Source organism: Ambystoma mexicanum, chromosome 9, assembly GCF_040938575.1.
Source record: "Ambystoma mexicanum isolate Mex_15411 chromosome 9, UKY_AmexF1_1, whole genome shotgun sequence".
NCBI lineage: Eukaryota > Metazoa > Chordata > Amphibia > Caudata > Ambystomatidae > Ambystoma > Ambystoma mexicanum.
In genome coordinates this window covers 886,398,271-886,425,172 of record NC_090931.1, presented here as the reverse complement: position 1 = coordinate 886,425,172, position 26,902 = coordinate 886,398,271, and the positions used below count along the sequence as shown (strand labels likewise).

Here is a 26,902-nt window from a genome sequence, read left to right as displayed (position 1 = left end):
AGAGTCTCTGAACCAAACTAAAGAAAAGGCTGCTGCCTGCAACACTCTTCTCAGCTTTAGGCCATCTGCCTTAAAGGACGACACAGGCCCAGTGAAGAAGCTAGGAGGAGTGCATTGACAAGCATCTACCAGTGTCCACTTTAAAGGCCATTTTCAAGTCAGTCAAGCCCCTCGAGCTACAACTGACTGCACCGCTGACTATTGTTATGCCGCAGTTGTTAACTCTGTACGAGTTGCTTGTGTTTCCAATCTTATCGGATCCCTTCTGGTGTACTAGAGGTGTGGTGCTGATTGATGGTTTAGAAACAGATATTCATGCCATGATAACTTGTGCCCCGGAAGTTGATTCGTCAGAGTTGCATCTATGCCTCAGTGCAGATTGCACAGTTCTGGGCTATGCCATTGTTGCGGAAATCAGGCACAACTGGAAAGGTATTCCTTCTTTAGACCCCTATTGTTGCATGTTCTCTTTCTAAGTGGGTTTGTAGTTTATTGTTGATTTTTTAAAACAAAAATACTGGTGTGATTTGCTAGCACTTAATTCGTTTTTCTGTGATGGATAGATTTCTTTTCAATTTTAATAGATTTTTCCATTCACCGACTCTCTGGAAGGATTAGAATCATGTGCTTACTAGAATGAGGTCCCTGTTTTATGTCTTGTGCCTGCTTATGGCGCAGTCTGGCATCCTGAACACCTATGCTTTTTCGGTTGTGGGAAACACCTCATGTCCCATCCCCAAATATTCTTTTGCACTACTCCTCCCCTACCTTGACATTTACTACAAACAAGCTTTGTTTTCAGAAAATGTCAAAAGTTTTACTGTGCGTATCTGGTCTCTGCGTGGCAGCCGTGCAGCTAACAAAGTGGGCGTAGGGTGACACGTACCATTTTACAGCTCTGGTATCATTTTTGTGACCGTCACATGGGTCGAGTGCATTTTTCTTAGGTTGAGTAGGTAAACTAAGTTACATGACCTGCAGGTCTATCATGATTTCAAAGAATTTGCAATGCTTAGGTGATCTATATTGTTTATTCTGAATGTATAAAACAATGAAACCCCAACTCCTTCACTTACCCAGTTCTCTGCCATCTTAGTGCAACCAAGTGCCTTGGAAGACTATTTTAAAAGTCAGTGAGATTAAACAGAGGAGTTGTAATCACTCTCCACAATGCTATGAGGGTGTCCTGCTTTTGAATCTTTGTAGGGAGCGGTTTTAAAAATGTGGTACTTTATCCACAGGTCTGTCACCTTCTCATGGCCTATGAATTGTTGGCATTACCAGTAAAGTGCTAATCATCGAACCGTGGCCTCCAGGTTGGGCAGCACATTGGCAATCCTTCTTGCAGGAGGAGAGGAACATGCATTTCCAGGGAGAACAGTTTAAATGAATATACAGTTTGCACAGCACTGGAGTCGTGAGCACCAGTATCCTGTGTGTCAGGCAGTTGGGAGATTCCTGGAAGCAGAACAAACCCATGATCCTGGGAGCAGAACAATTCCATGATCCTGCGAGCAGAACAATCCCATGATCCTGCGAGCAGAACAATCCCATGATCCTGCGAGCAGAACAATCCCATGATCCTGGAAGCAGAACAATCCCATGATCCTGGAAGCAGAACAATGCCATGATCCTGCGAGCAGAACAATGCCATGATCCTGGGAGCAGAGCAATCCCATGATCCTGGGAGCAGAACAATCCCATGATCCTGGGAGCAGAACAATGCCATGATCCTGCGAGCAGAACAATGCCATGATCCTGGGAGCAGAACAATCCCATGATCCTGCGAGCAGAACAATCCCATGATCCTGGAAGCAGAACAATCCCATGATCCTGGAAGCAGAACAATGCCATGATCCTGCGAGCAGAACAATGCCATGATCCTGGAAGCAGAACAATGCCATGATCCTGGGAGCAGAACAATCCCATGATCCTGCGAGCAGAACAATCCCATGATCCTGGAAGCAGAACAATCCCATGATCCTGCGAGCAGAACAATGCCATGATCCTGCGAGCAGAACAATGCCATGATCCTGGGAGCAGAACAATGCCATGATCCTGGGAGCAGAACAATCCCATGATCCTGGAAGCAGAACAATGCCATGATCCTGCGAGCAGAACAATCCCATGATCCTGCGAGCAGAACAATCCCATGATCCTGCGAGCAGAACAATCCCATGATCCTGGAAGCAGAACAATCCCATGATCCTGCGAGCAGAACAATCCCATGATCCTGGAAGCAGAACAATCCCATGATCCTGGAAGCAGAACAATCCCATGATCCTGGAAGCAGAACAATCCCATGATCCTGGAAGCAGAACAATCCCATGATCCTGGAAGCAGAACAATCCCATGATCCTGCGAGCAGAACAATGCCATGATCCTGGGAGCAGAACAATGCCATGATCCTGGGAGCAGAACAATGCCATGATCCTGGGAGCAGAACAATCCCATGATCCTGGGAGCAGAACAATCCCATGATCCTGGGAGCAGAACAATCCCATGATCCTGGAAGCAGAACAATCCCATGATCCTGCGAGCAGAACAATCCCATGATCCTGGAAGCAGAACAATCCCATGATCCTGGAAGCAGAACAATGCCATGATCAAAGGGGCAGTGGCCGCTGTGTTCACCTCCGATACGGATGGGCTCCTCCCTCTCATCAGGGGAGGTACCAGAGACCCAAGCCATGTCATTATCCAGAATCCCCTGGAGATGGAGGAGTTAAGAAAGCCTACCACGGTTTCCACTTTGTGCAGTGTAGGGATGACAGTATAGGTCCATCTATTGAAGTGTAATGTGCAACCTTTTATTATTGCATTGGATGGTACAAGGCAACAGCTCTTTTGTTTCAACAGTTTATAAGCTAATGATACACCTCGCGACCCTGGACGGAGGAACGCAATTACGGAGGTGTCTCTAGAAATCTCTTGGACGCAGTATGAAACCAAAAGTTTCAACTGGTTTGGAACTCAAATCTCTGCAGTCAAAACATCTCACGCAGCAATTGCACATCCACAGGCATAAATAACCCTTGGGGGACAGAGCACAGCCCCCCATGTCAGGAGGGATTCAAGCTCTTCCATTGTGGGTCTCTGGGTTTGTTCTATTGCTCAAAAGAGCCACCTCCTTAGAAGTCTCCATCACAGCCCCCAGCCTGCTTAACACGGATGGGTGTGTTGGAGGTTGTTGCACGTAGTGTACAAGTTAAGGAGGACCAGCTGAGAGTGGTTTCAGTGCCCGTATTGGTATATAAAAAATAAAAAATGTTTAAAAAAATTAAAAAAACGAGCCTGATCGGTTTACACCCAAAAGCACATGGTGGTCAACATGCTTTTGTAATTGTTGCGATGCCCCCCTTAAAGCATTGTTACAGGAATGTGATGTTGGCTATTGGGTAATAACTAGTATCATTTTAAAAGAATGCAATATTTCTGCAGTGGGAAATGAGATTCAGAGGCACAGCCCTACAGTGTGGTGCAAGAGCTGCATGGATGATGCTTGCACTCGGGCTGGCATTTCCTGGACTAGCAGTTATTGTCAAGGAGCTAGCAACTTTACATATGTGTACAATTGCTTAGAACAGTTATTTCACAGAGCAATGAGTTACAAAGTAGGCCATAACAGAGTGCAGAGGCAGTCTGAGGGAAAGGTGTCCTTGCATAGAGCACTGTTGGGATGAACGGCCTATACTGGCCAATGACAGTGTAAGACTAGGAACATTCCTGGACAAGGACTTCAGGACAGAATATCTTTAACAATGGGAGCCTGTGGCTAGTATTCACAAAGAACAGTAGCCCTGACCGCAGAATGCAGGCGTGGTGGATTGGGAGCTTAGATTGGATACGAGGGTGGAGGAGGTTTGTTAGCAAACAAGAGTTTGAGCCTTACTTTGAAGAATTCCACCGAAAAGCTTGGGTTGATGACCAGGGAGTCGGCCACGTAGAGAAAAGGAGCAAAGATTGGAGGAGACGAGCAGGGAACTGACAGGTTGTGAAGCAACAGGGAGGGGAGAATGAGAGAGAGCGCGAGAGAGCGCGAGAGGGCGAGAGAGAGAGGGCAAGAGAGAGAGGGCAAGAGAGAGAGAGCAAGAGAGAGCGAGAGAGAGAGCGAGAGCGAGAGAGAGCGAGAGAGCAAGAGAGAATACACACCAAGAAGCTTTCCGCAAGATACTGGGGTCAAGATCATGGATGGATTTATAGACTATTAGCAGGACTTTAAAGAGACCACTTTTGTATGGAGAGCCATCCAGCAGTAGTGGGTTAGATTGAAAAGGGTTTGTGTCACAAGGTGGGGGGCTGCTGAAGTGAGTAAAAGAATAGAGGAATAGACCAAGAAGTAGGCTTCGGCATTGGTTCCGTTGGCTGGACACAAGTATAGAGATGAGGGTGTCCGTTGAGTGGTGCCTGATGCATCAGCAGATCTTTCTAATGTTTAGGAGATGGGAATCCAGCTGCAGTGCAATGGCCATGGTGAGCTGGGAGAGTTGGAGTACACTGTTGGAGAACTCCAAAGTGCCACCCTGTGGGCGAGAAGGTCGGTGGGGGCGAGCTGGGAGAGTGGGGTTGGTGTTGGAGGCAGGTAGAAAGAGGACATGGGGCAGCAGAGAGCCATCCAGTGGCAAAGAGTGGTTAGGCATTTTCTTAAGCATTCAGAGTTTGCAGGGGTGACATCAGGAAAGGAGAATATCTGATTATCCTCAGTAAGGAGGTGATCGTTCATTTCAAAGGATGAAACTCGTTCGCAGGAGTTGAAAGGTGCAGAGGAGTGGACCTAGGACTTATCACTTATGCTTGAGGAACAGCCACAGGAATGTATGCTTGGGAGTAGGTGCCGAGGTCCACGGGATGGGAGAGATGGGGCATCCAAACAATGCAATAAATACGGTGACCTTGAAGCCAACAAGGGAAAGCATGTGAAGGAGGGACGGATGGTCTGCACGATTAATGGCAGTAGAAAGGTCTAGATGAATGAGAATGCAAAAGGGCTGAGAGTGGTGGGCAGTCATCCAAAAATGGCAACTTGGGTAAGTGCAGCCTTGGAGTTTAGACTAGAATCCGGATTGGAGGGGGTGAACAAGTGAGCGTACCTCAAGATAGTTGACTATGCGATTGAAGGAAACCTTCAAAGGGTTTTTTAGAGAGGTAGGGAAGGAGACAGACATCTGGAGAATGAGGAGTTGTGTGGGGTAAGCACTGGGCTTCATTAGGAGAGAAATGAATGTGGCTGTTTTGTCACATGCTGTCAAGAACCTCTGCCTGTTGGCGCCTCATACCTGTGATCCTGTTGTGTTGTGTAGAATAACGTGTAAGGACCTCTGGAAGCAGACTGCCGACACAGACCTGGAGACTGTGTAGCCAGAAACAACACCAACGGCTCTGAACCAAGGATAAACCACTCGGTGAGCTACTTGTGCTCATCTCCCTGCACCACAAGAAGGTGCCCCAATAGGTATAGGTGCAGGGACAGTGCAGAGCACTGAATCTGGGGCACCCCATGGTAAAGAAAATAAGGAAATAAACAGAGGAATCAAGGGGAACAAGGTAGAACCACAAAGCAGGTAACGGAACAGAATGGTGCAAGCAGAAACTAGCAAGACAGAGAAAAGAGCTCCAGGGCGGAGATGAAAAGAGGAAACAGGAGCAAAGCACAACTGATGAACTTAAGACAGAGAGAGGGCCATCTGAGCCAATCTCTTTTAGCCCCAGGAAGCAGTTGTGACCGTTTCCACTGTTGCTTGGCAACATCCTTTGTTAATAGCCACATAGAAATGGAGGACAGCCGATGGGAAACGCTTCTTCCTTCCCAATGGAAGATGGTGGCGCTAAACCCAGCCGCCGAGTGTCGAGAGCTTTGCGGGAAACGACTTCTTGTGCCAGTGCCCAAGCCCAGATAGCAGCGCCACTAGGGCTTTAACCTCCAGCTCCCTGCTAACGTTAAGTAAGACTCCGCCGGCGGGTCCCAACAGCAGACCGGAATCGCGGCGCGACACATGCTGGGAAGAGACCAATTGAGCGAGAGAGAGGTTGAATAAGGAAGAGAGGTGAGCAGAGGGGGCTGGTGCAATTCCCTACATTTGTGGTGCAACGTGCAAAGGAGTCAATTGGAACATAGGAGCAGTTGGCAGAGTGATGAATGGTAGAAGTGGGATAGAGAAGATATTTTGGGGAATATGGGCAGAGGAGAGAATTAGGGAGGAGTGGGAGGGATGGGCGGGTGAACAGCATGTCCCATGTTTTGGTGATTTTAGGGGAGAATGATGTAAGTGGTCTTTCTCTGGCATGGTCTGGATGAAACTGTTATTTGGTGTGTTGCGATCAAGAGCAGAATTGGCTTCATGGGGGCAGTTTTATTAAGCTACACTCTTGCCAGCGTCTACTAATTTGGCTGCAGTTCTCTTTAACAATTCAATGCAGTCACTGCAAGAGTCCTTCAGTACAGTCTACGCATCATATGGAGACCATGTTGGAGCAGGGGTACAGCAGAACGCTAGAATTAGTTCAATATCCTGAGCATCTCCATGGTAGGGTTGTGAACGACACAGTTTTTCACACGCTATTTTGTTTTCTTGTGCAACAGCCACTCTGTTTGCAGTTTCCCATAACAAAATCACCCCAGACAGACTCAAGTCAACCCCAGACTCAGAAAAGCTAGAACTTGCTCAAGCACCTGTTCCACAGAATCACTTCTGCTCCAAACAAAGGATTCATCACCGACTCTGAACCAATTCACCCCATGCCAAGTAACGTTGCTCCCTAAAAACTTGTAGCCAACAGCAACCCATGCTCCCTAGAAGTACACTTGCTAACTTGGAGGCCAATCATCTACTCCACATGCATATCTCTGTGCTGGGGTATGGGAGTCTCACCTCGTTGTCCACATCCCCATTCTTGTCCCGGTGAGGGGCTTCGTATGCATCCATCTGTTGCTTGGAGACTCTGGCCAGCTTCTCTGCTAGCTCCCTCCAACGCTGGGCCACTTCCACTGCCGTGGTGAGAAGCACAAAGTCCTGGATGAGCCGCACCACCAGACCCTGGCAGTCTATCTTCAGAAGAGCCTGAGGAAGAAGCAAAAACAGAGTTATGGGCAACAAGGAAGGCCTGCGATGATGAACGGGTGTATGAGAGCTCCATTCCATTACAAAAGCACCAGTGGAATCTTTCCTTTCAATAGGTAGGTGTTCATCACAGCCGCTATCGCAAAAAGGGGGACAAGGGCTGCACAGACTTGTAGGGTCGCCTATAGTTAACCTCAAGGAGATTAGATCAGTTTTTTTAAGAGTATAAAGCCTATGTTAAATAGGTAATACTTAAGGAAATTTCAGATGCAATAGGGCTAATGTCACAAGGCCACTTGGGACAGGCAAGAACAATAGAAAGCAAAACCGTGTGTTGCTACACGGTGGCCCTATGATGCACTCCTAGGGGGACAGAAGTCCCTGTGGTTGTCGATTTAATCAATAGTGTGGTTCTCACATCACCAGGGAATCCACAGTTTAAATTAAGATTCAGCAGTGTTATTTTGTTCTAATTAAAATACATGCAAGTTTTATATACTTCAAGATTACGCCAAAGAAGAGTCCTTTCAGTTGCATAATCATATTCAATGTTATAGATATAAGAAATCAACAGATCAGACTTAATCAAGGCTTGCCCTCCTTTATCACATCAAAGTCAAAAAGGCTGTAATATAGTTGACTATTATCCTGTTTCAATGCACAGGTGCGATAGTGACGTACAATTCAATGTGGCGAGTATTGTTAGTAGTACAACAAAACAAATATTTATGATCCAGTGTTTACAACATTCACACATGAACAAGTAATCTTGTCACAAGATATTTGAAACAAAATAGGTGAAACAAATCCACGATAGCTCCTTATAGCTGTGTGTAAAGCCAACGCGTTTCGGATTCCTAACAATCCATCTTCAGGGCAAAGGCTATCTGTTCATATTGGGTTAGTGTGCTTATTTCCTAGACTTTTCTCTTTGTAAAGGCACCTGTAAAGGACAGATTAACCAATCATCAAATTTTCGCAACCCTTAACTGCCACTGTTGAATGGTATCCTATTCTGAAAAACAGAACATGTCGGTAGGGGGGCGGGGCGGTTAGAAGGGGAGGGGGGAGAGGTTCCGGAAGGAAGAGTCAAGGGCATGGCATAGAGGGAAATGTTGGTGGCACTTACCATCATAAGCTCTTTCTGGAAGGACTTCCTTTCTCTGGCTTCAGTGTTGATGCAGTCCTCCTTCAGCTTCTCCAGGACACATGCTACCCGTTCTGATTCGCTATCCAAATCTGCTCGGCAAAAGTGATTCAGTGGCAGTGCCGCATAGCCCAGGGCATCCGCGAACGAACGCCAGCTGCTGATGTTCTCCATGAGTAGGGTCCTCACCGAAGAGTAGATGTAGGTCAGAAACTTGCAGGGCCTCAGGATCTGCTCCAGTAGGGCTGCAGTGGTGAGATCTGGGCCATTGAAGTAGACTGGCTTGATCTTCCCGATAACAAGTACATTCTTGGCATGAACTAGGCCAATCTTGCTCTCGTAGTACCCAATGTACCACTCCTTAGTCCACAGTTGGCCTTTTAATCGGATTTTCTCCTCTGAGAGTAATGCAACAATGTCCCCTTTCTTATACTCCAGCAAATAATGGTTCTTGCTTTGCCGTACAACAGTTTTAAGGAGCTTCCCATATTTGAGGTTGGCCACTGGGCGGTCCCGAAAGACTGGGAATCTGTAAGTGGCTGCCATTGGGGATAGGATCATTTTTCCTATCTCGTTCTTCTTCAAGAACCTCCTTTGTGCTGTGGATTTGAGGCCACTCTTGGGAGGGGGTGGTGGGGTCTGCACACAGAATTGAGTAACAATGTTCTCATAGTCGTCTTTCACCTGCACACGGAGCGTAAAGTCAGATAGCTCATTGGCATTGTGCGAACGGATGGGGAACACCAAACGGCAGACCTTTCCCAGCTTCATCTGGAAACCCCGCACCATCTTGGCCTGTTCCGTGGCATGCACTTCGTAGTTGATCATGTTGGAGAAAAGGCACAGCTTTAGGTCCTGTGGTCGGGCCAGCACAAACTGGTGCTTGCCCCACAGCTGCAACACCACGGGTGCTGCCCCATGAATCTGCCGTGCAACCTCATTTACCAGCAATGTCTTTGGGGCGCAGTCATGGCCAAATATTGCCACCACAGTTTTGAAGGATGGATGGATGTGTTTAGGACCATACACACCCACAGTAATCTTCTTGCTAATGAAATCCCACACCGTGGCAGGATAGACTACACTCTGAAGGGCCAGGGCTACCACAGTAACATACATGCAAGGCTCCGGGTTCTCCAGCTGTACCTGAATAGTGTCGCCATAACAGTACGTAGACAGAACAGGGGAATAAGGACCTTCCTTAGTGTCACTCCGTAGGCATTTGATTCCCACTACATTCTTATTGACAATTTCATTCTTAATCACTGCAGAGACCTTCAGCTCCAGGGTGATGAAGGTCTTCACCTCCAGGTTGCTGAGCTTAATCTCCAGGACAGGGCTGATGGTGCTGGATTTGTCACTGTTGAGTTCCAGGGGAGGATCTAGCAGGGCTTTCATGGAAATCTGCTGGGTCTCCCCGGGGGAGACGTGGCCTTCCGGTAAGTGGATGCTGATACTGGTGTCAGGCAGCTGGACGGCCCCACCAGAGCTGTCTAGTTTACATACTATATTGGTTTCCAAGGGTTGCGTTTGGCCCCAACCAGGGTTCTGCCCCAGCTGATCCAGATCATGACAAGATCGGGCCAACTTTCTGTGACTAAGCCAAGCTGCACGAAAATCCTCCCGGCTCTGGAACTCTTCAGGGGAGGGGGACTTCAGTGCTGTGAAAAACCCAGAGGAGGCAGTATTGTCAGACTTGGCCTGGAGGACAGACAGTTCGGACAGACTATAGGAGCGCTTACTACGGAAAAAAGGATTGTCGCGCCGGACAGTCTGCTCGGAATTGGGGACAATGATGGAGGGAAGCTCATCAAAAATGTGGGGGCCCAAGCCATTCATGTCGATGGAGCTGGGTTTGGAAGGCGAACAGGCCATGGGGTCAAACAGTAACAGATCCACAGTGGTCTTTGCCACCGGCTTAGTGTCCACGTTTGGTTGGACATGGAGATCGCCGTTCAGGAATGGATTTGTTGGTGCACCGTTTAAGAATGGGTTATTCTGGTTCACCGTGGTAGCATCATCGTTCGCAAACTCAGTCCAGTCACCAAGCAGATCAAACTCCTTAATGCCTTCGTCAAAGCCTCCCAGCAAATTGTCGATCATCCCGCTGTCACTTAGGGAAGAGTAGCGATGATTCAGGGGCTGCACATGGGAGCTTGGAATATAGCCCATCTCTGTGGTGTTGTGTGCATACCACCAGTCTCCGCCAGACGTATCCAGGACGTACAGATGGTCCCCCTTGGAGAACTTTAATGTAGTGAAGTTACTGGGTCGGTAGTCTCGGATGGCCACTACCTCCTTCACATTATCCAGGGAAGTGGGAGCGTCGATGAGCAGGGCACTTGGAGAAGGCACTGCAAGAAGATGAGAGAAAGGAAGTCAGTCAATGGTCAATTGTTAAATCTTAACACCTTTTCTAAGGCGGGGCATTTCATACACTCAGTTTGAGATAATTTAGAGGCCACACGACTCAACACACCATACACAGAGAGCATGGAAAATCACAGGCATCCGTTGGTACACGTAACGAAAAAGCCGGGCCGGTGGTTGGTGCTGCAAGTCTAGATCGCTGTGCTTTGGTAGAGCTGTACAAAGATAGTCACAGTAGCATAACAGGGGGTGCTGCCATGTGCATTGGGTTTGTATAATGCAAAGCAGTGAATGTTGCATGGTTGAGGCGCATTAACCAAAGGGCGAGCTTAGACATCTGATTATCTTGTGAAGACTTGAGAATGGTCCCATTGAAGCATTTCGGTACTGTAAACATGGGTTGAAGTCGCCTGGCTGCTGGTGGCGGATACTGCCATCATACTGTATCCATGCATGCGTTGCTAGTCCCAAACCCACATTACCCAATCCTCACACCAGCACTGTCTGGCAAAACAGCACTGTTGCTGCTTTCGTAAATTCATGGGTTTATTTTCCCCACATAGTGCTTTGCTTTTTTTCTAGGTGTGGGTGCCAGCCGCAGACTAACAAACCATATACTTTACGCACTAGAACGCACATTTGAGGGTCCCACAAAACAAAGCCAGTAAAAAGGAGAATATGGTTTTAAAAATGCTGTTCATGAGGTTTCCTCACAGGGATCCAGGGGACGGGCATACAGAGTTTTCTAAACTAGGCTGAAAAATAGAAGCCATGTTTTGACTTTTTGTAAACTGCATTGAATGTTTTTTTTGGAGAAGTTGTCCAGAATCCAAAACCTTCGTGCTTGGATTCTGGACAACAGTCTTTCCATGTGCAGGCCACTTGCCCAGCGTGCAGTACTGATATTACAAAACCCAAGTAGGCATCAAGAGCTGCACTCCTACAGTCAGCAAAGGACCACTGTGGGCCATCAGCAATGGTGACGTGCAGCATAGTACTGTGCTGCCCCGTCCCACCTCCCAACCCTGTCCCACCTCCCAACCCCGTTCAGATAAATCTCACTCTGGATGTAGCGTTACAAAGTAAAATCCTGAAAAGGTGATCACAATTCCTTCAGGAATTAGTGATCAACAAGCATCCGAATTTTGTTCAAAACGCAGGGCTTTGACAGTCGCCAGGCAGGGGTTCCCTCCCAAAGCATCCGACAGAGCCTTAGAAAATGTCATCCCAGACTGCCATTAGCAAAGTGGAAGATGGAGAACTCCAATTCATCATTCCAGTTGGATCTGTGGCTTTTGCCAGCATCTTTGGACAGCATGTTGAAAGTCACCCAAGCCTCAGGATACAGAAGGTACAGAGAGGTGACCGAAGGATGTGAAGTGCTGGAGACAGTCGGGGACAGTCATGGATAGGCTGCTGGGGACAGTCAGAACTGCTCAGCCTAAGCAGAGGTGTGATTGAGTGGTGGCAGGCATTGCTGTGGTGTAGGAGACATTGTGTGTGAACACAACAGTCTTATTATATAATGTTATGATGGTGAAACTAGCTTGGAATCAAAAGAGTGCTGTACGGGCTGTAGAGTAAAGCAGCAGCAGCGAGAAGTTAACAAGCCATCAAGGAATCATTAGTAAATTATCACAGTGCAATACACAGAATGCACATGGTTGTCGGAATCTAGGTTGGGTTTTGTTGGGGGGAGCCGGGTCTTCCACTTCTTTACTGAACTGAAGGAGACTTGGAGAAGTCCATATTGCCACTGGGATGGAGTTCCAAGCGGCCAGAGCTAGCATGAGAAGGGCAGATTCCTAGTTTTATCCTTGTGAGCCAGCCTAGTTTCCAGTTTGGTCATGGTATTAATGCAAGATGACTGCGTTCTGCCCTGTGTTTTTAGTTTGCCAATCGGGCAGGCTGGCATACTAGCAATGTTAGCCCTGCAGGTTTGGCACGTAACTCTGAACCCGAGCTTAGGCGGGATGGGGAGCCAGTGCAGTTCATACAAGGTGGAGATGTGATCAGATTTCCTACAGCGGGTGTTACGGTGAGCCGCGCCATGGATTAGTCCACCCTCCCACATCCGCCCCCATAAATAGAGGGATATGGCTGCTGCGTCATAAGTGAGCCGTCAAACCACATTCAGACTTGGGTTTGGGGGGGAGGGGCTGCCAATGACTGACTGAATAGCAACACTACCCAGCTGTTCAGAAATGGGGACAGTACAAAGCCGAGGGTGCACACAGCCCACACAACTAAGGGGGGACACCCACTGGAAACTCACAAACATCCCATGTCCCGATAATGTTGGCCATGGAAAGGGAGGAAGAGGAAAGGGGAGGCGTGGGAGCAGGGAGTAAGCCACATGGGGTGCAGGGTCCATGGCCAAATTAGAACGGGGGGAGCAGGGCCTCTTTGGTCGGGCATCAGTGGGAGTGGTTTGACCCCCACAAACCCCCATCCTCCGACACAGAAGTAATAGATTTATGGGTGCATAGTTATTAAACTGTTGTGCAGTATTAGAATGTCCTTTATTGTACGGGGGATGCCACAGTGGAGTTACCCGATGCATCCATGGATTCATGGGCTCTCATGGCAATAAGGGATCAGCGTTCATGGAGGTACTTCTACGTATGACATCTTGGGGAAGCAAGGATTGCAGGAACCGGAGGAACAGAAAAGCAGGAACAGAAATGGGGGAAATTTTAGCATGGCAGAAAAAAATTGATGGTAAAATGTTTGCCTTTGCAAGAAGAATTGAAGGGGAAAACACGAAATTGCATGAAATGCAAAGCTGAATGGACTTGAATCCATGCAATTCATGTGCCGTTCAGCGAGAATCCATATTACAACACACTAGCCACACTAGCACAGGGCAGCCTTTGAAAGCTGTTCTCTATTGAAGCGATTAACTCCTCGCTCCTGCATGTGAGCCGGGAGTTACACACTTAAATAGATCACCGTTGCTGGTTTTGCGGTGGCGCTCCATTTAGCAGAGCAACTAGAAATGTGGCATCCCCCCTTACCCCTGCAGAGTCCCGGTGGAGGGGAGGGCGAACCACATTTTGTTGATTCGCTCCAGGTGCTGCCAACCAGTGGTGTCTCTACGGTGGGGTCAAGGGTGGGGGTCAGGACCTCCACTGAAATCCTGTGCCCCCCTTAGCCCTTCCCCTGCAGTGCCGTACCAAGCGGGCGGGGGCACGGAGGGACCGGGATATTTATCAGTAGGACACCTCTCCCGTTAGGCACCTCAATGAGGGTGCCCAACTGGAAAGGTATCCTGCTGGCAGAACAATGTGTGCTGAGCAATTCCTGCTCAGCCGCTCATTGTCCTGGCAGCAGGACGCCTTACTCTTTCCAAACAGGAGAGGTGTCCCGCTGCCAGGACAATGTCCCAAGGAGCTCTGTGCAGCAGAGGGGCTGTCACATTGCTCGGTTTCAACAGAGCATTTCAATGTGAGCCATTAGGCACGGATGGGAGGAGTGAGGGGGGGCCTTAGCAGGGACGTTTGTACCTTTAGAATGGGAGGGAGAGATCAGAAGTGAGAAGAGTGCATAATGTTGCATTCTTTATGAAATTATTATGGCTTTAAAACCCAAGGGGGATTTGCTAGGCTACATTAATCTTCATGATGCTATCGTGACTTTGCATGTAGATGGGCAGAATAAAACTAAAGCCATGCTCTTACAGCGCACTATATTTCTATGGCAATGTATATTGTGTATAGTTAGTTTAATATGAAATGATGGTTTATTATGTAACGTGGTTTGCTTCCAAGTCATTGCTATCAATTAAGTATTATTTAAGCACATGAAATGCAAAGAAAAACCTTAATGACATGCATTACTTACCGTAATAGCATTTCTGAAGATTGTATCTGCTTAGATTCACATGCTGTGCATTTAGTCCAACATCTAGTGGTAATAGAGTATTGCATCTTGTCTTTCGAGAATCGAAAGGGGACGTCGACATGGGCGTACTTCTAACACTATCCCTAACGTGACGTGTAATGTACCCAAAATCCCTCACACTTCGAGGTCCCTCTGGTTGTGTTTTTTCTGCCATGAGGGAGCTTTAGGACTAGTACAGATAGAGACAAAGAATCCTCAGATGTCAATGTTCCTTCTACTCCGAGTGGGGAGGCAGGGTGGGCGCATGTGAATCTAAGCAGATAAATTACTTACCATAATAGCATTTCTGATGATTGTATGCCTTCTGATGCGTGTGAATCTGCTTAGAATCACATGCTGTGCATAGATTAGCGAGCAGTACCCAGGGATGGTGGTGGGATGGGTGAAGTAACAGTAGTAAAGAGATGTCTTAGTACCTCTTGTCCCACCCGAGAATCAGACTTACAGTGAGTATCTAGGCAGTAGTGTTTTGTAAAGGCGTGTACAGAACTCCAGGTGGCCGCTTTGCAAATGGGCTCGAGAGGAACATTTGCAATGAATGCTATGGAGGCCCCTGTGCCCAGAGTATAGTGTGCTCTAGGCTTGAAGGGCAGATCTCTCTTGGCAAGAGTAGCAAAGTGTGAGGCAATTTACAATCCACTTTGAGACGGCTGATTTAGAGACAAGGTCCCCTTCTCTACCAGCTGCCACTGAAACGAAAAACTGGTTGGTTTTCTTAGTGGTTTAGTCTTTTTCAGATAATATAGGACTGCACTGCGGACGCGTGTGTGGGCTTTTTTTCTGCCATGTTAGTGGGGTTCTGTAAGAACGTGGGAAGTTCTATTGATTGGTTAACATGGAACTTTGAAAGGAATTTAGGCGCAAACCGTGGGCGAGTGCGCAGAACCACCTTGTCTTTGTGAATTGTAACAAATGGTCTTGAACAGAAAGGGCCTGTAGTTCACTAACTCTTCTTATTGAAGTGACTGCCACTAAGGAAGGCGGTCATGTTAGGGAGTGCTTTAAGGTTAGCCATATGCATGGGTTCAAATGGAGATCCCATTAGTCTAGTTAATACCACATATAGGTCCCATCCGGGAGCTGGGTTTGTGATAGGGTGATGAAGTCTTAACATCTTCCACCACAACACCTTTTTCTGGGATGTCATATAACCTGAAAGTGCAGCTAGGTGGACATTCAGGGAATTAAAAAACAGACCCGAGTCAAGTAGATGAGTTTGGTATAAGACAATCTGTGTTGGAGAGCAGTGTGTGAGATTGATGCTTTTGGAATTGCACCAGATAAAGCGTTTCTATTTATTGGAGTAGCGATGTCTGGTGTTGGGCTTTCTTGCTTCTCTAAGTATGTCCATGCATCTCTGAGGTAGTTGAAGGTGCCCGAACTCTATGACTTCAGGAGCCAGGCCGCTAAGGTGAGACTTTGCGGGTATGGATGGACAGTCTCCCTACAGTCTTGTGATAGCATGTTGTATGGGCAAGGTAGCTTTATCGGAGGAGAGATTGACATCGCCATCAGATGGGAGAACCAGGGCTGGCGGGCCCACATGGGGCCACCAGAATCATTTCAAATGGTTCCTGGTGCATCTTGTGCACTATCTTGTTGAGTAGGAGAGTCAGAGGGGAAAAGCGTAGACAATTTTCCCTGACCATGTTATCCAGAGACCGTTCCCCTTGGAGCGGTTCTGGGGGTACCTGGAGGCATAATCTGGGTATTGTGCATTCTCCAGAGTTGGGAACAAGTCGATCTCTGGGAAGCCACATTCTGCGAAGATGTCTTTGTGTAATCGCCATTCGTACTCTGTGGGTAGGGGGAAGTCTCTGCTGAGCTCGTCTGCCAGAAGATGGAGTTCCCCTGGGACATGTTGAGATAGGGGGAACATTGTGTGTTTGAGAGCCCACTTCCACATGTGCGTGCCCCCCTGTTTGTTCAGGTAATACATGGCTGTGGTGCGGTCCGTGAGGACTAGTACAGTCTTCCCCTGCAGTTGTCTTTGGAAAGCCTTCAGGGCCTTGAACACTGCGAACAATGCCAACAGGTTTATGTGATTAGATGCTACTGCTGGGGACCAAACTATGTGCGCTGTGACATGAAGGAGGTGAGCCCACCCCACCCCATGAGAGATGCGTCCGTGGTGAGAGTGGCTCCCACTGTGGGGATGGTGAAGGCTTTTCCTTGTAAGAGGTTTTCCCTCAACCACCACTGCAGAGAGGGCTGCCGAGACAACCACTAGATCGTCCCATTGTCCGCTGGCCTGACACCATTGGCTGTTGAGCCACCGTTGCATGGAGCTCATGCGCAAACGTGTGTGTGGAACTAAGTAAATGAAGGAGGCCATCATCCCTAACAGTCGCATGGCTTTGCGTACAGTCACCCATGATTGGCTACATAATGAGGGATCTGGAACCCATTGGAGGGGTAGGCAAGGCCGTCTTCTATCTGAATTGGAGCCCCCCCCAGAAATTGTTTGACTTGGCTGGGGTCTAGGCGGGAGTTTTTCTCGTTCATTGAGAACCCTAGACTGAAGAGTAGATCTACCACTTCTGGGCGTTTGATAGGCATGTTCCATACGAGTCCCCTGTTATTAGCCTGTTGTTGAGGTAAGGATAGACTAGAATGGACTGCCTGCGCAGGTGAGTCTCTACTACCACCAGCACCTTTGAAAATACCCTTAGGGCTGAGGCAATGCCCATGGGAAGGACCTTGAACTGATGGCGTTTGTCCTCTATCATGAACCTTAGGTACTTTCTGTGCGCTGGCAGCATTGAAATATGAAAGTATGCATCTTTCATGTCCAATGTTGCCATGTAATCCCCTTTGTTAGAAGAGGAATTACTTCTTGCACTGCTGTCATTCTGAACTTTTGTGGCTTGACAAATGTGTTCTATGGGTGCAAGTCTAGAAAAGGGCGCATGGCGAGATCCTTTTTGGGTACAAGGAAGTAGACAAATACTCTTGTTTACTTGTAGAATGGGGACAACTTCTATCACACCCTTTTCTTGCAAGATCTCCACCTCTTGCAGCAGGATCTAGAGGTGTTCTGGCGATAAGAGTCTGGACGTTAGTGGTCGGTATCGAGGTGGTCGGCTGAACTCGATAGAATAACCGTAGGTGACGGTCTTCAGCACCCACTGTTCTGTGGTGATTCCCTCCCATGCATGAAAGAAAGATGTTATTCGTCCCCCAACTGGGGAGGCATGCGAGAGGACCCGGTCTGCCGAATCATTTTTGGGTGGAGGCTGGGGAGCCTCTTGGGGTGGAGTTTCTACCCATTTCCTTTGCCACGGTGCTGCCCTCTGTTTGTATTGGCCCATGGCAGTTGCCCCTTGTCCGGAGGACCAAGGTGTGTTCCCTGTTCCATATGGATTGTGGGGGGAGGGGGGAGGAACGTGGGAAGGATTGTCCAAAAAAGGAGCAGCGAGAGCTACCCCATCGCTGCTGATGGGGTCTTTGCATAATCTGGTTTAGAGACCTCAAGGTTTCGTGTTCCTTTTTAGCGGTTTCCAAGGCCTCTTCTACTGCCTTCCCAAACAGGTTAGTCTCTTCAACTGGCTTGGGGATGCCTTGGTCTCAGGCATAAATCCTGAATTCTTGAGGCATGCGTGCCTTTTAAGCAGGGTGCCTTGAGCCAGTGTTCGTCCTGCTGTTTCTGCAGTATCCAGGGTATTTTTTAAGGATGCTCTGATTGACCTGCCTCCCTTCCGAAACATCCGCCAGAAGGAGTGACCGTTGCAGCTCTGGGACTTTTTGCAGGCCCTCCTGGAGAAAATTCCATTGGACATCGCTATAACTAGCCAGCAATGTGGTGTTGTTAGCTATCAGTGGAATAAGCTTCTGGTGTTGTAATGCGCTTTCCAAGGGCATATAACTTCTTGCAATCCTTGTCTGGAGGTTCCCGAGCCGTAGACAAGGATACTCTGGTTCTCTTCCTTGTAGTTGTGACTACTAGGGAGTCGGGAGTGGCATGTCTCCAGATATATAGCGAGTCTGTTGGAGGGGGCAAAAAAGCTTTTTCGACTCGTGGATTTACAGCTCTTGTTTGAGATGGAGTTACCAAAGAGGGAGCAAGGCGCCTTTTAATAGAATTCAACAGAGGTATAACTAGACTTCAGGGTGGTTTTTCTTTTAAAATATCCTCTACAAAGCCGCCTCCTGAATGGCAATTTGAAAGTATTCAGCTGCCTTTTAAAGAATAGCACTGAATGCCATCTGGTCATCAATAGGTGAGGCTCGTCTTTGAGGAGGAGAGGAGGGAGGATCTATACACAGGGTGTCTGGATCTGGGGTAGCAGACGGTGACAGCCATGGTGCCTCGCCTACCGGTTGTTCATCACCCCAGTCTGGAGACAGGTCCATTGCCTCGTCAATGGGATTCTCTCCCTGATCATGGGGGGTCCTGATGGATTTCCTCTGGTTCAGTTAGGTTAAACACCTCATGAACGAACTGACTGGAAGTTCTTTGGACGAAGTAGGGCAAGTGTCTTCCTCCCTTGGGTCTCTTTGGGGTGATAAATATTTCAGAAAAATCTCCAAACTTGGAAAGCTTGTTCATGGTGCTGCCGTCCGCTTTGGCACCGACATGCTCTTATGAGGCATCTCAGCACTCTCAGAATGTTTGGTGCTGACACCCTTTTGACTTGGATGCCCGGATGCATGCTGTATGGACGGTTATGGGGAGGGCAACCGATCATGGGGATCGGTGGGTTCCGTCAAAAATGTTGGCATTCGGTTGGCGTCTGTGGCCTTCCTGACCAGTCTGTCGAGGAGGCTCGGGAGGTTGTGTGTTTTTCTTTACGTGGTGTGTCTCCTTGTCGCTGGGATGTTGTCTCCCTGGTGGCCTGCCTGCTGAGGCCGGACATCTCTGAACTTGCCTGTTCCGCAGAGAGGTCAATGGCCTCTGCATTGGAGCTATGGCTGTCGCTTACGTCCTCGTCACTCGAGGCTCCTGCGCAGACGTGGGAGCTACCATTGGCCTGCTGCATGGCGTAGGCTGCCCACCGCTTCGTCCGCCGTTCTTTTATCGTCTTTGGATGTAAAAGTTGGCAAGATTTGCAGGACTGCTTGTGATCGAGGTAGACACTTATTACACTTCCGGTCTGCTTCTTTCCATGGATATTTGCCGTTGCAAGAAGGGCAACATTTCCTGCCCATAGCGCAGGTTAAAAGCGCCAGAGAAACCAGAAGGGAAAAGAGAGGGGAGAAGGAAATGCATTCTACAAAAGAAACAGAACCCCAGACCCCACTTTCCCTACTGTATAGGCCTGGCCTATAATTGGGGTATTGGCGGGTAGCTCACCCCCGACAAGGGTTTCCTGGCCAAGCCCATAGCTTCGCTGAGGGAAGCAGGGGGCTCATTGATCTGATCTGCTGTCCTCTTTTCCGCAGCTGTCACTTGCACATTTGCAGGCTTTTTTGCCTAGCCTGCTTCCTTTCTTTTGGCCTGAAAGGGACACACTGCCCTCGAGACATCAGAGTGGCACCATCTCTGCAGAAGACACTGCTTTAAAGGATATCTTGTTGCTGGTTGACCACTGTTATAGCGCGCACACTCACGCACTGTGCTCCTCTAGTTCACATGCCCGCTCTGGATATATCTAGTGCTCTTGCTACAATTGCACTATAAAATGTCCACACACAGACACTGCGGAGAAAGAAACCTGCAGCCCCAATTGCGATCTGCACGGACCTTCCAGTAAAGCACCCGCAGCCGGATGAGTGATGCACAAAAAGTAATTGCGAGTGAGTATTAATAGCACAATTGTGGAAGGCCCCCCTAAAGCAGATGCAATCGGGACACAATACGGACACTATCATTCCAAAGTGCATAAAATGGCAGGTGTCCATTACCAGCCAATGACCACAGGCAACATCGGAACAAATTGCCTATGAAGGCCCGAAACCAGGAGTAAACTTAACTGTACTGGGCGATATACCGAATTTTGGAGATATGCCGATATATATTTTCAATATCGATATAGGATGAGACAATATCGGTAACATCAAGATATATACATGTGTAGTACAGAATTGCTTTGAACTACTTTCCCCACGTCAATTTGGGAAAAGCTTACACATTGCCCGTTATATAGGCGGCCCCCCTACTTTTGTCTGTGGTCCCCTCTATTTCCCCCTTGGAGACGCCACTGCTGCCAACGCTAAGGCCAGCCATGGCCCTCGCCACTAAAACATTATCTTTTGCTTATGGCCACTGACCAAGGCCTGTAGAAGCATACATGCCAACATTCTGTGACCAAAAATCTGTAGGAATCTTAAAGTTTCAAAAATAGTCAGGCGAGGAGGTAATGATAGGAATAGGGCGCGTCAGCAGCCCATTGTCATTGAATGAGCCCGCCGCCGCGGGTGCATTCAATGACAATGAGGCGCCTGCCACGCCTTCTGCCATCACGCCAGCTCGGGGGAGCCCTTGAAAGACTCACCGGAGTTGACGTGGTGGGGGGCTTATGGCGCCTTTTGTGAAAGGCACTCGCGGCGGAGGGGCGCCCTTAGCCAACCGCCGCGGGCGCCTTTTACATCAAAGGCCTGCATGCTGCACCTTCTCCCGCTACGCCAGCTCAGGGAAGTCCTTGAAAGACTCCCCCGAGTTGGCGTGGTGGGGGGCTAATGGTGCCTTTTGCCAAAGGCACCTGCGGTGGAGGGGCGCTTTTAGCCCACCGCCGTGGGTGCCTTTGACATTAAAAGCCTGCATGCCGGGCATTCTCCCGGTACGCCAGCTCTCGGGAGCCCTTGAAAGACTCCCTTGAGATGGAGTGGGCAACAACAAAAAAAAAAAATCGGTATTTGGTGTCAAAAAAATCGGTAGGCGGTAGGACTGCTTAAAAAGCGGTATCCTACCGCATAAATCGGTAGGGTTGGCAAGTATGTAGAAGGGGTTCTGGGCCATGGTCTTGACACTGTTGAGCATCTGCTTTGGATAGATGGAAAGGCGCAGTGGCTGTAAAACGAGCATTTAGCAAACAGCAAGCACGGCTCCGGAGAAATCCATGACCTGCCGCACGCATGTCTGCGAAAGCTCAGCCTCTGCCCCCTCTTACCTCGTACGAACTGTTTGGGGGTGCGGATGGTGGCTGCACGCTCGAGCCGACCAGCTGTCGCTGGAAATGTGTCAGGAAAAATGCAGTGAGCTAGGAGCGCTGGTTCCCCGTTCCCACGTCGCCAGTCTGTGCTGATCGTTTCCAGGCACCGGACGTAGTTGTCAGTCACAGCAGCCGAGCCCTGCAATTGGCTCCTTTGCCAGCACCGTCACGCCGCTCTTCTGGGCCACGCTTAAATTCAGCGTGCACAAGGAAGGGACACGCTGACGGGAAGCACACGCTTCGGGTTTTAGATATGGGCACAATCGGAAGGGCGGAATGTGGGGGGGAATGGGCAAGAACAAGACTATACTGCGCTCTGGCAAACATGGTCTTTTCAGTGCATTGCTCCATGGAGGCCCGAGACCCAGCACATCGCCCATGACGAGGAAACTCTCAGCCAAACCCAGGCTGCCATTTATCCAGTGTGCAGCTAGACGCCACACTTTGGGAGACTTGTGGTATGCAAAGGATTTACAAGTTGGATTGGAAAACATACCCTTGCTCAGCAGGACAGCCCAAGCCCGAATGATTACATAGTCCAACGTAGTATGTGTGCCAATCTCGTCGAGTTCCCATAGTAAATGTTGACCTTCTGCACTGGGTACCATTGCAGGTGGACGGGAATAACACTGAGACATGTTTGTTAGAAAAGTTCCTAGATGACAATGCCGAGCATAAAAACTCAAAATCAGGGAAAGAGTTGCACGCCGTGGGCATTATTTGGGTTTCTCTTAGTGATCATTGCAAATCACCCAGCAAGGCCACGGAAGAGGACTTGGGTAACAGGGCCTGAGTGAGGCACAATGACACTGCACTCCTCTTGGTCCTCGTGGGGTGGAACTGGACTGGGGCAGTCACGTGCATAGCAGAAGCCAGATCCGAGAACTGCTCCATTACTGAACTCATGGATAAAACACCAACTAAATGCAAGGGGGCTTGTGCGGAAAGCACAGCCTGCAAGGGCATAGGGAGCTTTGCTTGGAACCCTAGGATGGTTAATGGGAAAGAACAGTAAGGCTACGCGAGTAAGAGTTGGGGGTGCATCTAAAGAAATATATACAAGTACTTGCCAAAAAGATCAGGATCGGTCTTATGTGTTTTAGCAGTATTAAAAAGGGAGGCGGGACATCCTTGCCTGTACACCTGTGCGACACCACCAAGGGCTACCAGGCATGGTCAGAAGACCTGCACATATTCACAGCCGGACTAGGGCAGAGGAAAGCCCCAATCACGGAAAATAAAAGTTAAACGCTTTTCATTCGGGACCTTTAGGAAAAATGCGTCTGATGGATGCTGGGAGCACATTTTTGGTAAATCGTGTATCAAATGGTACCATGTACAGCACTTTCGTCACATAACACTGCTCAAAACGAACAGCTCCACACTACACCAAGTCATTAACCATGCCCACACTGACTCAAAATACCATGGCCACTCTGGCCTGGCTGGAGCTTTCACCATTGCTCCAATACACTATGGCTCGTCCAACCCCCTGGAGAAGGAGTTCCTTCGGTTTTGCTGCAGACACCAGACGGGTGCAGATCAGGGAGTCTGCCCTGTGGTCTACTGTTCAGAGACTTGCAAGCAGGGATAGCTGACAGCCTGAGTTGAGAAGAACTGATGGTGCACAGGTGACTTCCTGATCCACACAACGCAGGACCAATGAGAAAAGGCAAGATGGGCTGAAACTTGACCTCCAGGCCTGTTACGTGCAACAACTAAGTCTTGGGGCAGTCTTTAGTAAGACCACCAAAATCTCAGTAGAAACGGACTAGGACTGGACTGTTAAGTCTCTACTCAGGAGTCCGAGCCATTCCCCTGTAAGCTAGAACATTTTATTGCTCATTTTATACAGAGGGAAAAGTTGGTCAACAGGTTGCCAAGTTGTCATAATGGCTTTCCTTCAGTGCAACTAGAGTGCCTTAAGCTGCCCTCCTGTGGGCAGGGATTTGAGATCCATTATTCAGACAAACTTAGACACCAGAGACGGGTGCATTGGCTACAAAATACCAGGAAAACGGACTCAACAAGTGGAGGGAGCTTGGCTGATACTTCAGTCCCTCAGGTTTCGAAATAGCTGTGAGCTATTTAGCTCTTGCTTGTCCTCTAGAACAGGGTCTGTTAGTATGCTACCAAGAGCTAGTTTTGACCCGTTGGGTCAACCTAGATCTTATACACAAACCTACAAGACATTGTAATTATTATGGTATTTAGTGATAATTGAACTTGCTCAGGGGAACAACAGAAGACCTTTCAATACAGAGGGAAGTACACCGAAGCAGTTCACAAGGGACCAATACAGGGAAGCAGGGAGCTAACCATTGTGCTTGGGCGAGAAGGCACACAATTTGGCGACAAGCGATCTGCATTCAACAAGGCGACGAAGCGGGGGGAGCAGCAGATCACCCAGTCTCAGGTTAGTTGGAGGGAGAGTACACATAGGTGTTAAGAGGAGCCATTCCCTGTGGGAGGGAGCTTTGAGCACCTTCCTAAAATGCAGAAGTGAGGGGGCGAGTCTGGTGTTGACAGGGAGCAGGCTGCAGAGTTTGGGGCATAGGCAGAGAAGGCCTGACTTCTGGTTCTTTCCTTCCTGTACCGGCAAAGTTCAAGTCGGCACGTCCTTGCACCTGGTGGATCACAGGCCTCCAGACATGCCGAGCTTCTCAAAAAGGTAGCTTGGGGACTGGAGTGCTGAGCTTGTGGATGATGTAGCAGGATTTAAAAGGGATACGGGGTTGCAATGGGAGGCAGTGCAGTTTAATGAGAGTCAGGGTGATGTGGTCCTTTGAGGAGGAGGAGGAATAAAAAGGTAAAAGTATAGGTTGGTAAAAAAAAAAAAATATTACAAAAAGTCGGCAAACATTCATAGATCCAATGTTTGTAAAAAACTTGAAACCCAGTCACTTTTGTAACATTTTATTTCACTAACAGTGGTGTACCTTTTGAAATGTGCATATTCCAAATAATGTTTAGAGGAAATCCATAATGCTTAATGGTATTCCCTACAAAGAGATGGGCATGAAGTAAGAGGTTTACTTTTACTACCGCGCTGTATACCTTATTACGAAGCGACACGTCGCAGCTTACAATACTTATATAGTCCGGTTATGATCACTACAATGCCATTGTAACCCAGGCAGTACACAGCTACACAGGTGAGTCCCTTCTCACGTCTATAATCAATAGACTATTTTCCCAGCATGCACAAATGTAATCCTTTTTATGTCAATTTTGACAAATTAGTTTCTAATATAAAGTTTTGCATTAAAGACATCTTGAGAAACCACAAGTGATGCCCAAAACACATGTCAATTTCACCTTACATTTATCATATCTAAAGAAAATATCTTTTGAATCTACATGATATTTGAGTCTTGATAGTACAAATCGTAGTGAATGTACTAGGTTGCTTGACCCAATGCATTGATGGACTATTCAGAATGTTTAAATGCTTCATCCTTTGGTGCCTGAAGCTACCAAGATCTGTTGGAGCGACGTTGGCCATCTATGCCTTGTAAGCCTTTACCCTCCCCTGAAGGACCTGAGAAATGTTCTCGCTTTGTGTCATGTGGCTTCAATATTAGTGTTGAACACACTGACTTGTCTTGAAGCCCCCGCCCCCATTGCTTGTTTAACTGTCCTAATCGCTATAGAAGACGGAATCCTCATGTGGATCTTTAGGGGGGTTACGCCTGGCTTTGGTTGGTGGCTTTCGCACCGAACCTCTGCATTTTGGCACACAGGTCCCTTTTCTGGAGTTACAGAGGATGCAAGTCTTTTGTACTGAATATTGCAAGAAAAAAAACCTTCACACAATAACTGCGCCACTGGTATGCAAAAAACCTTCACTGGTTTTATTTATTTAGATTGTTTTAAAGCTCCCGTAGGAGGGCCCTTAATGAGACGTGTTTCGGCACGTCCTGTGCCTTCTTCAAATCAGGGCAATAGGTGTTACATCGTCACATATTCATTACTTCGTCTTTTCGTGTTTGTTACAGTGTTATTTCTGGAGTTGCTTAGCTGCCATAAATCCAGGGTTAAATCCCACCTCAAAAGTGCAAGTTCCTAAACGTTCGCGTCGGCTCTCCGATCCCAATGGAATATTGGGTTGCATGAGCAAAATAACTCCTTGCTCTGCTGAGTTGTTCGACAAACAAGCGCCATTGAATGGGCTCCAGTCAAAAGCGTAAGCCGTCAGTATTTTTCGTTCGCACATTTAAACATTTTGGGCTCTAAACTTCAACATGATGTGCAGTTTTGTTGTGATCCTCTAGTAGGCACCGGCTGCAACTCAGTGTTTACAAATCAGTGGGAATGGATGGTTACACAACTGCAAAACAAAGGGCATCTTTCATACACAAGAGAACTTGACAGGTTTGGATAGGATACGATACGATAGTCGCTTAATACCCAGAGGTTTCTAGGCGCAGACCCGGGAATCGAACCTGTGCTGCTCCATGCCGTCTTGCTTCCAAGGCAAGCACGTTGCCGCTGAGCTATCCTCCCGAGACAATTGAATCTCAAGTCTGTGTTTTTTTGACGTCAAAACATTGTGCCTTTGTTCATCGTGTGAAGTCGAAATCTGAAGGAAACTCACCCGGTTCCGTGACTGAATCCGATGGTCTGAAGTTGGTATTAACTCAACAGACCAAGACGAGAGGAGCTTGGATGTCATCTTGGCAACCATTTACTTCTTGGCCCACCAACACACCCACTCAAAATTTTGTAAATATGTTTGACTTTTAAGGGCCGTCCAACCAGTAGAATGAGGCTTCTGCACAGCATGTGAATCTAAAAACAAATTCATGCTGCAAAAAGTAGCCACGGACTTGTATCTCAACAAGATGAAAGACAGCAAGAAATTACCGAAAGCTCGTCATTAGCTAGTGTATGGAGGTAATGGTGGGGTTACAGACAGACCGAGGGCTGGAGGTAGAGTTGATATGGTTTCAGCGAGTCAAGCCAAAGGGATGTTGTGCCAAGGTAATCAGTGGTGCAGAGCGGGAGATGTCTCTCTGCACTCCATGAGAACACTAGATAGAGGGGAAACGCCACCTCATACTGTCATGGTGGTTGATGAGCCTCAAAGGCAAAGTGCGCAACCTGGAACTGCAGGTTCCATGTCTATACCCCTCTGGGAAAAGTTGGTAATCATTTATCCCGCTCTGCTACTTATCCAGAGGGCCCACATCCTTTGGAACATTTCACACAATGGAGTCGGACATTATAAATGACAGAAATGAGGGCCATTTGATCCGTTAAACTGTAACTAAGAGCCGTTTCCTTCTATATTTGGAATGCCCGGTGAAGGGCAAGTTAATCATTGCTGTTAA

The 26,902-nt window shown here is 48.1% G+C and overlaps 1 protein-coding gene across 1 annotated transcript in view; it reads right to left on the bottom strand.

Annotated features, from left to right (window-relative positions):
• The window catches only part of SH3BP4 (SH3 domain binding protein 4), a 201,502-nt gene that overhangs the window by 8,704 nt on the left and 165,896 nt on the right, over positions 1–26,902 (bottom strand). The window contains exons 3-4 of the mRNA XM_069615998.1: positions 8,188–10,559; positions 6,870–7,058 (exon numbers count right to left, since the gene is read on the bottom strand). Of these exons, the coding sequence (XP_069472099.1) occupies positions 6,870–7,058; positions 8,188–10,559 (2,561 nt within the window). The remainder of the gene's footprint in view (positions 1–6,869; positions 7,059–8,187; positions 10,560–26,902) is intronic.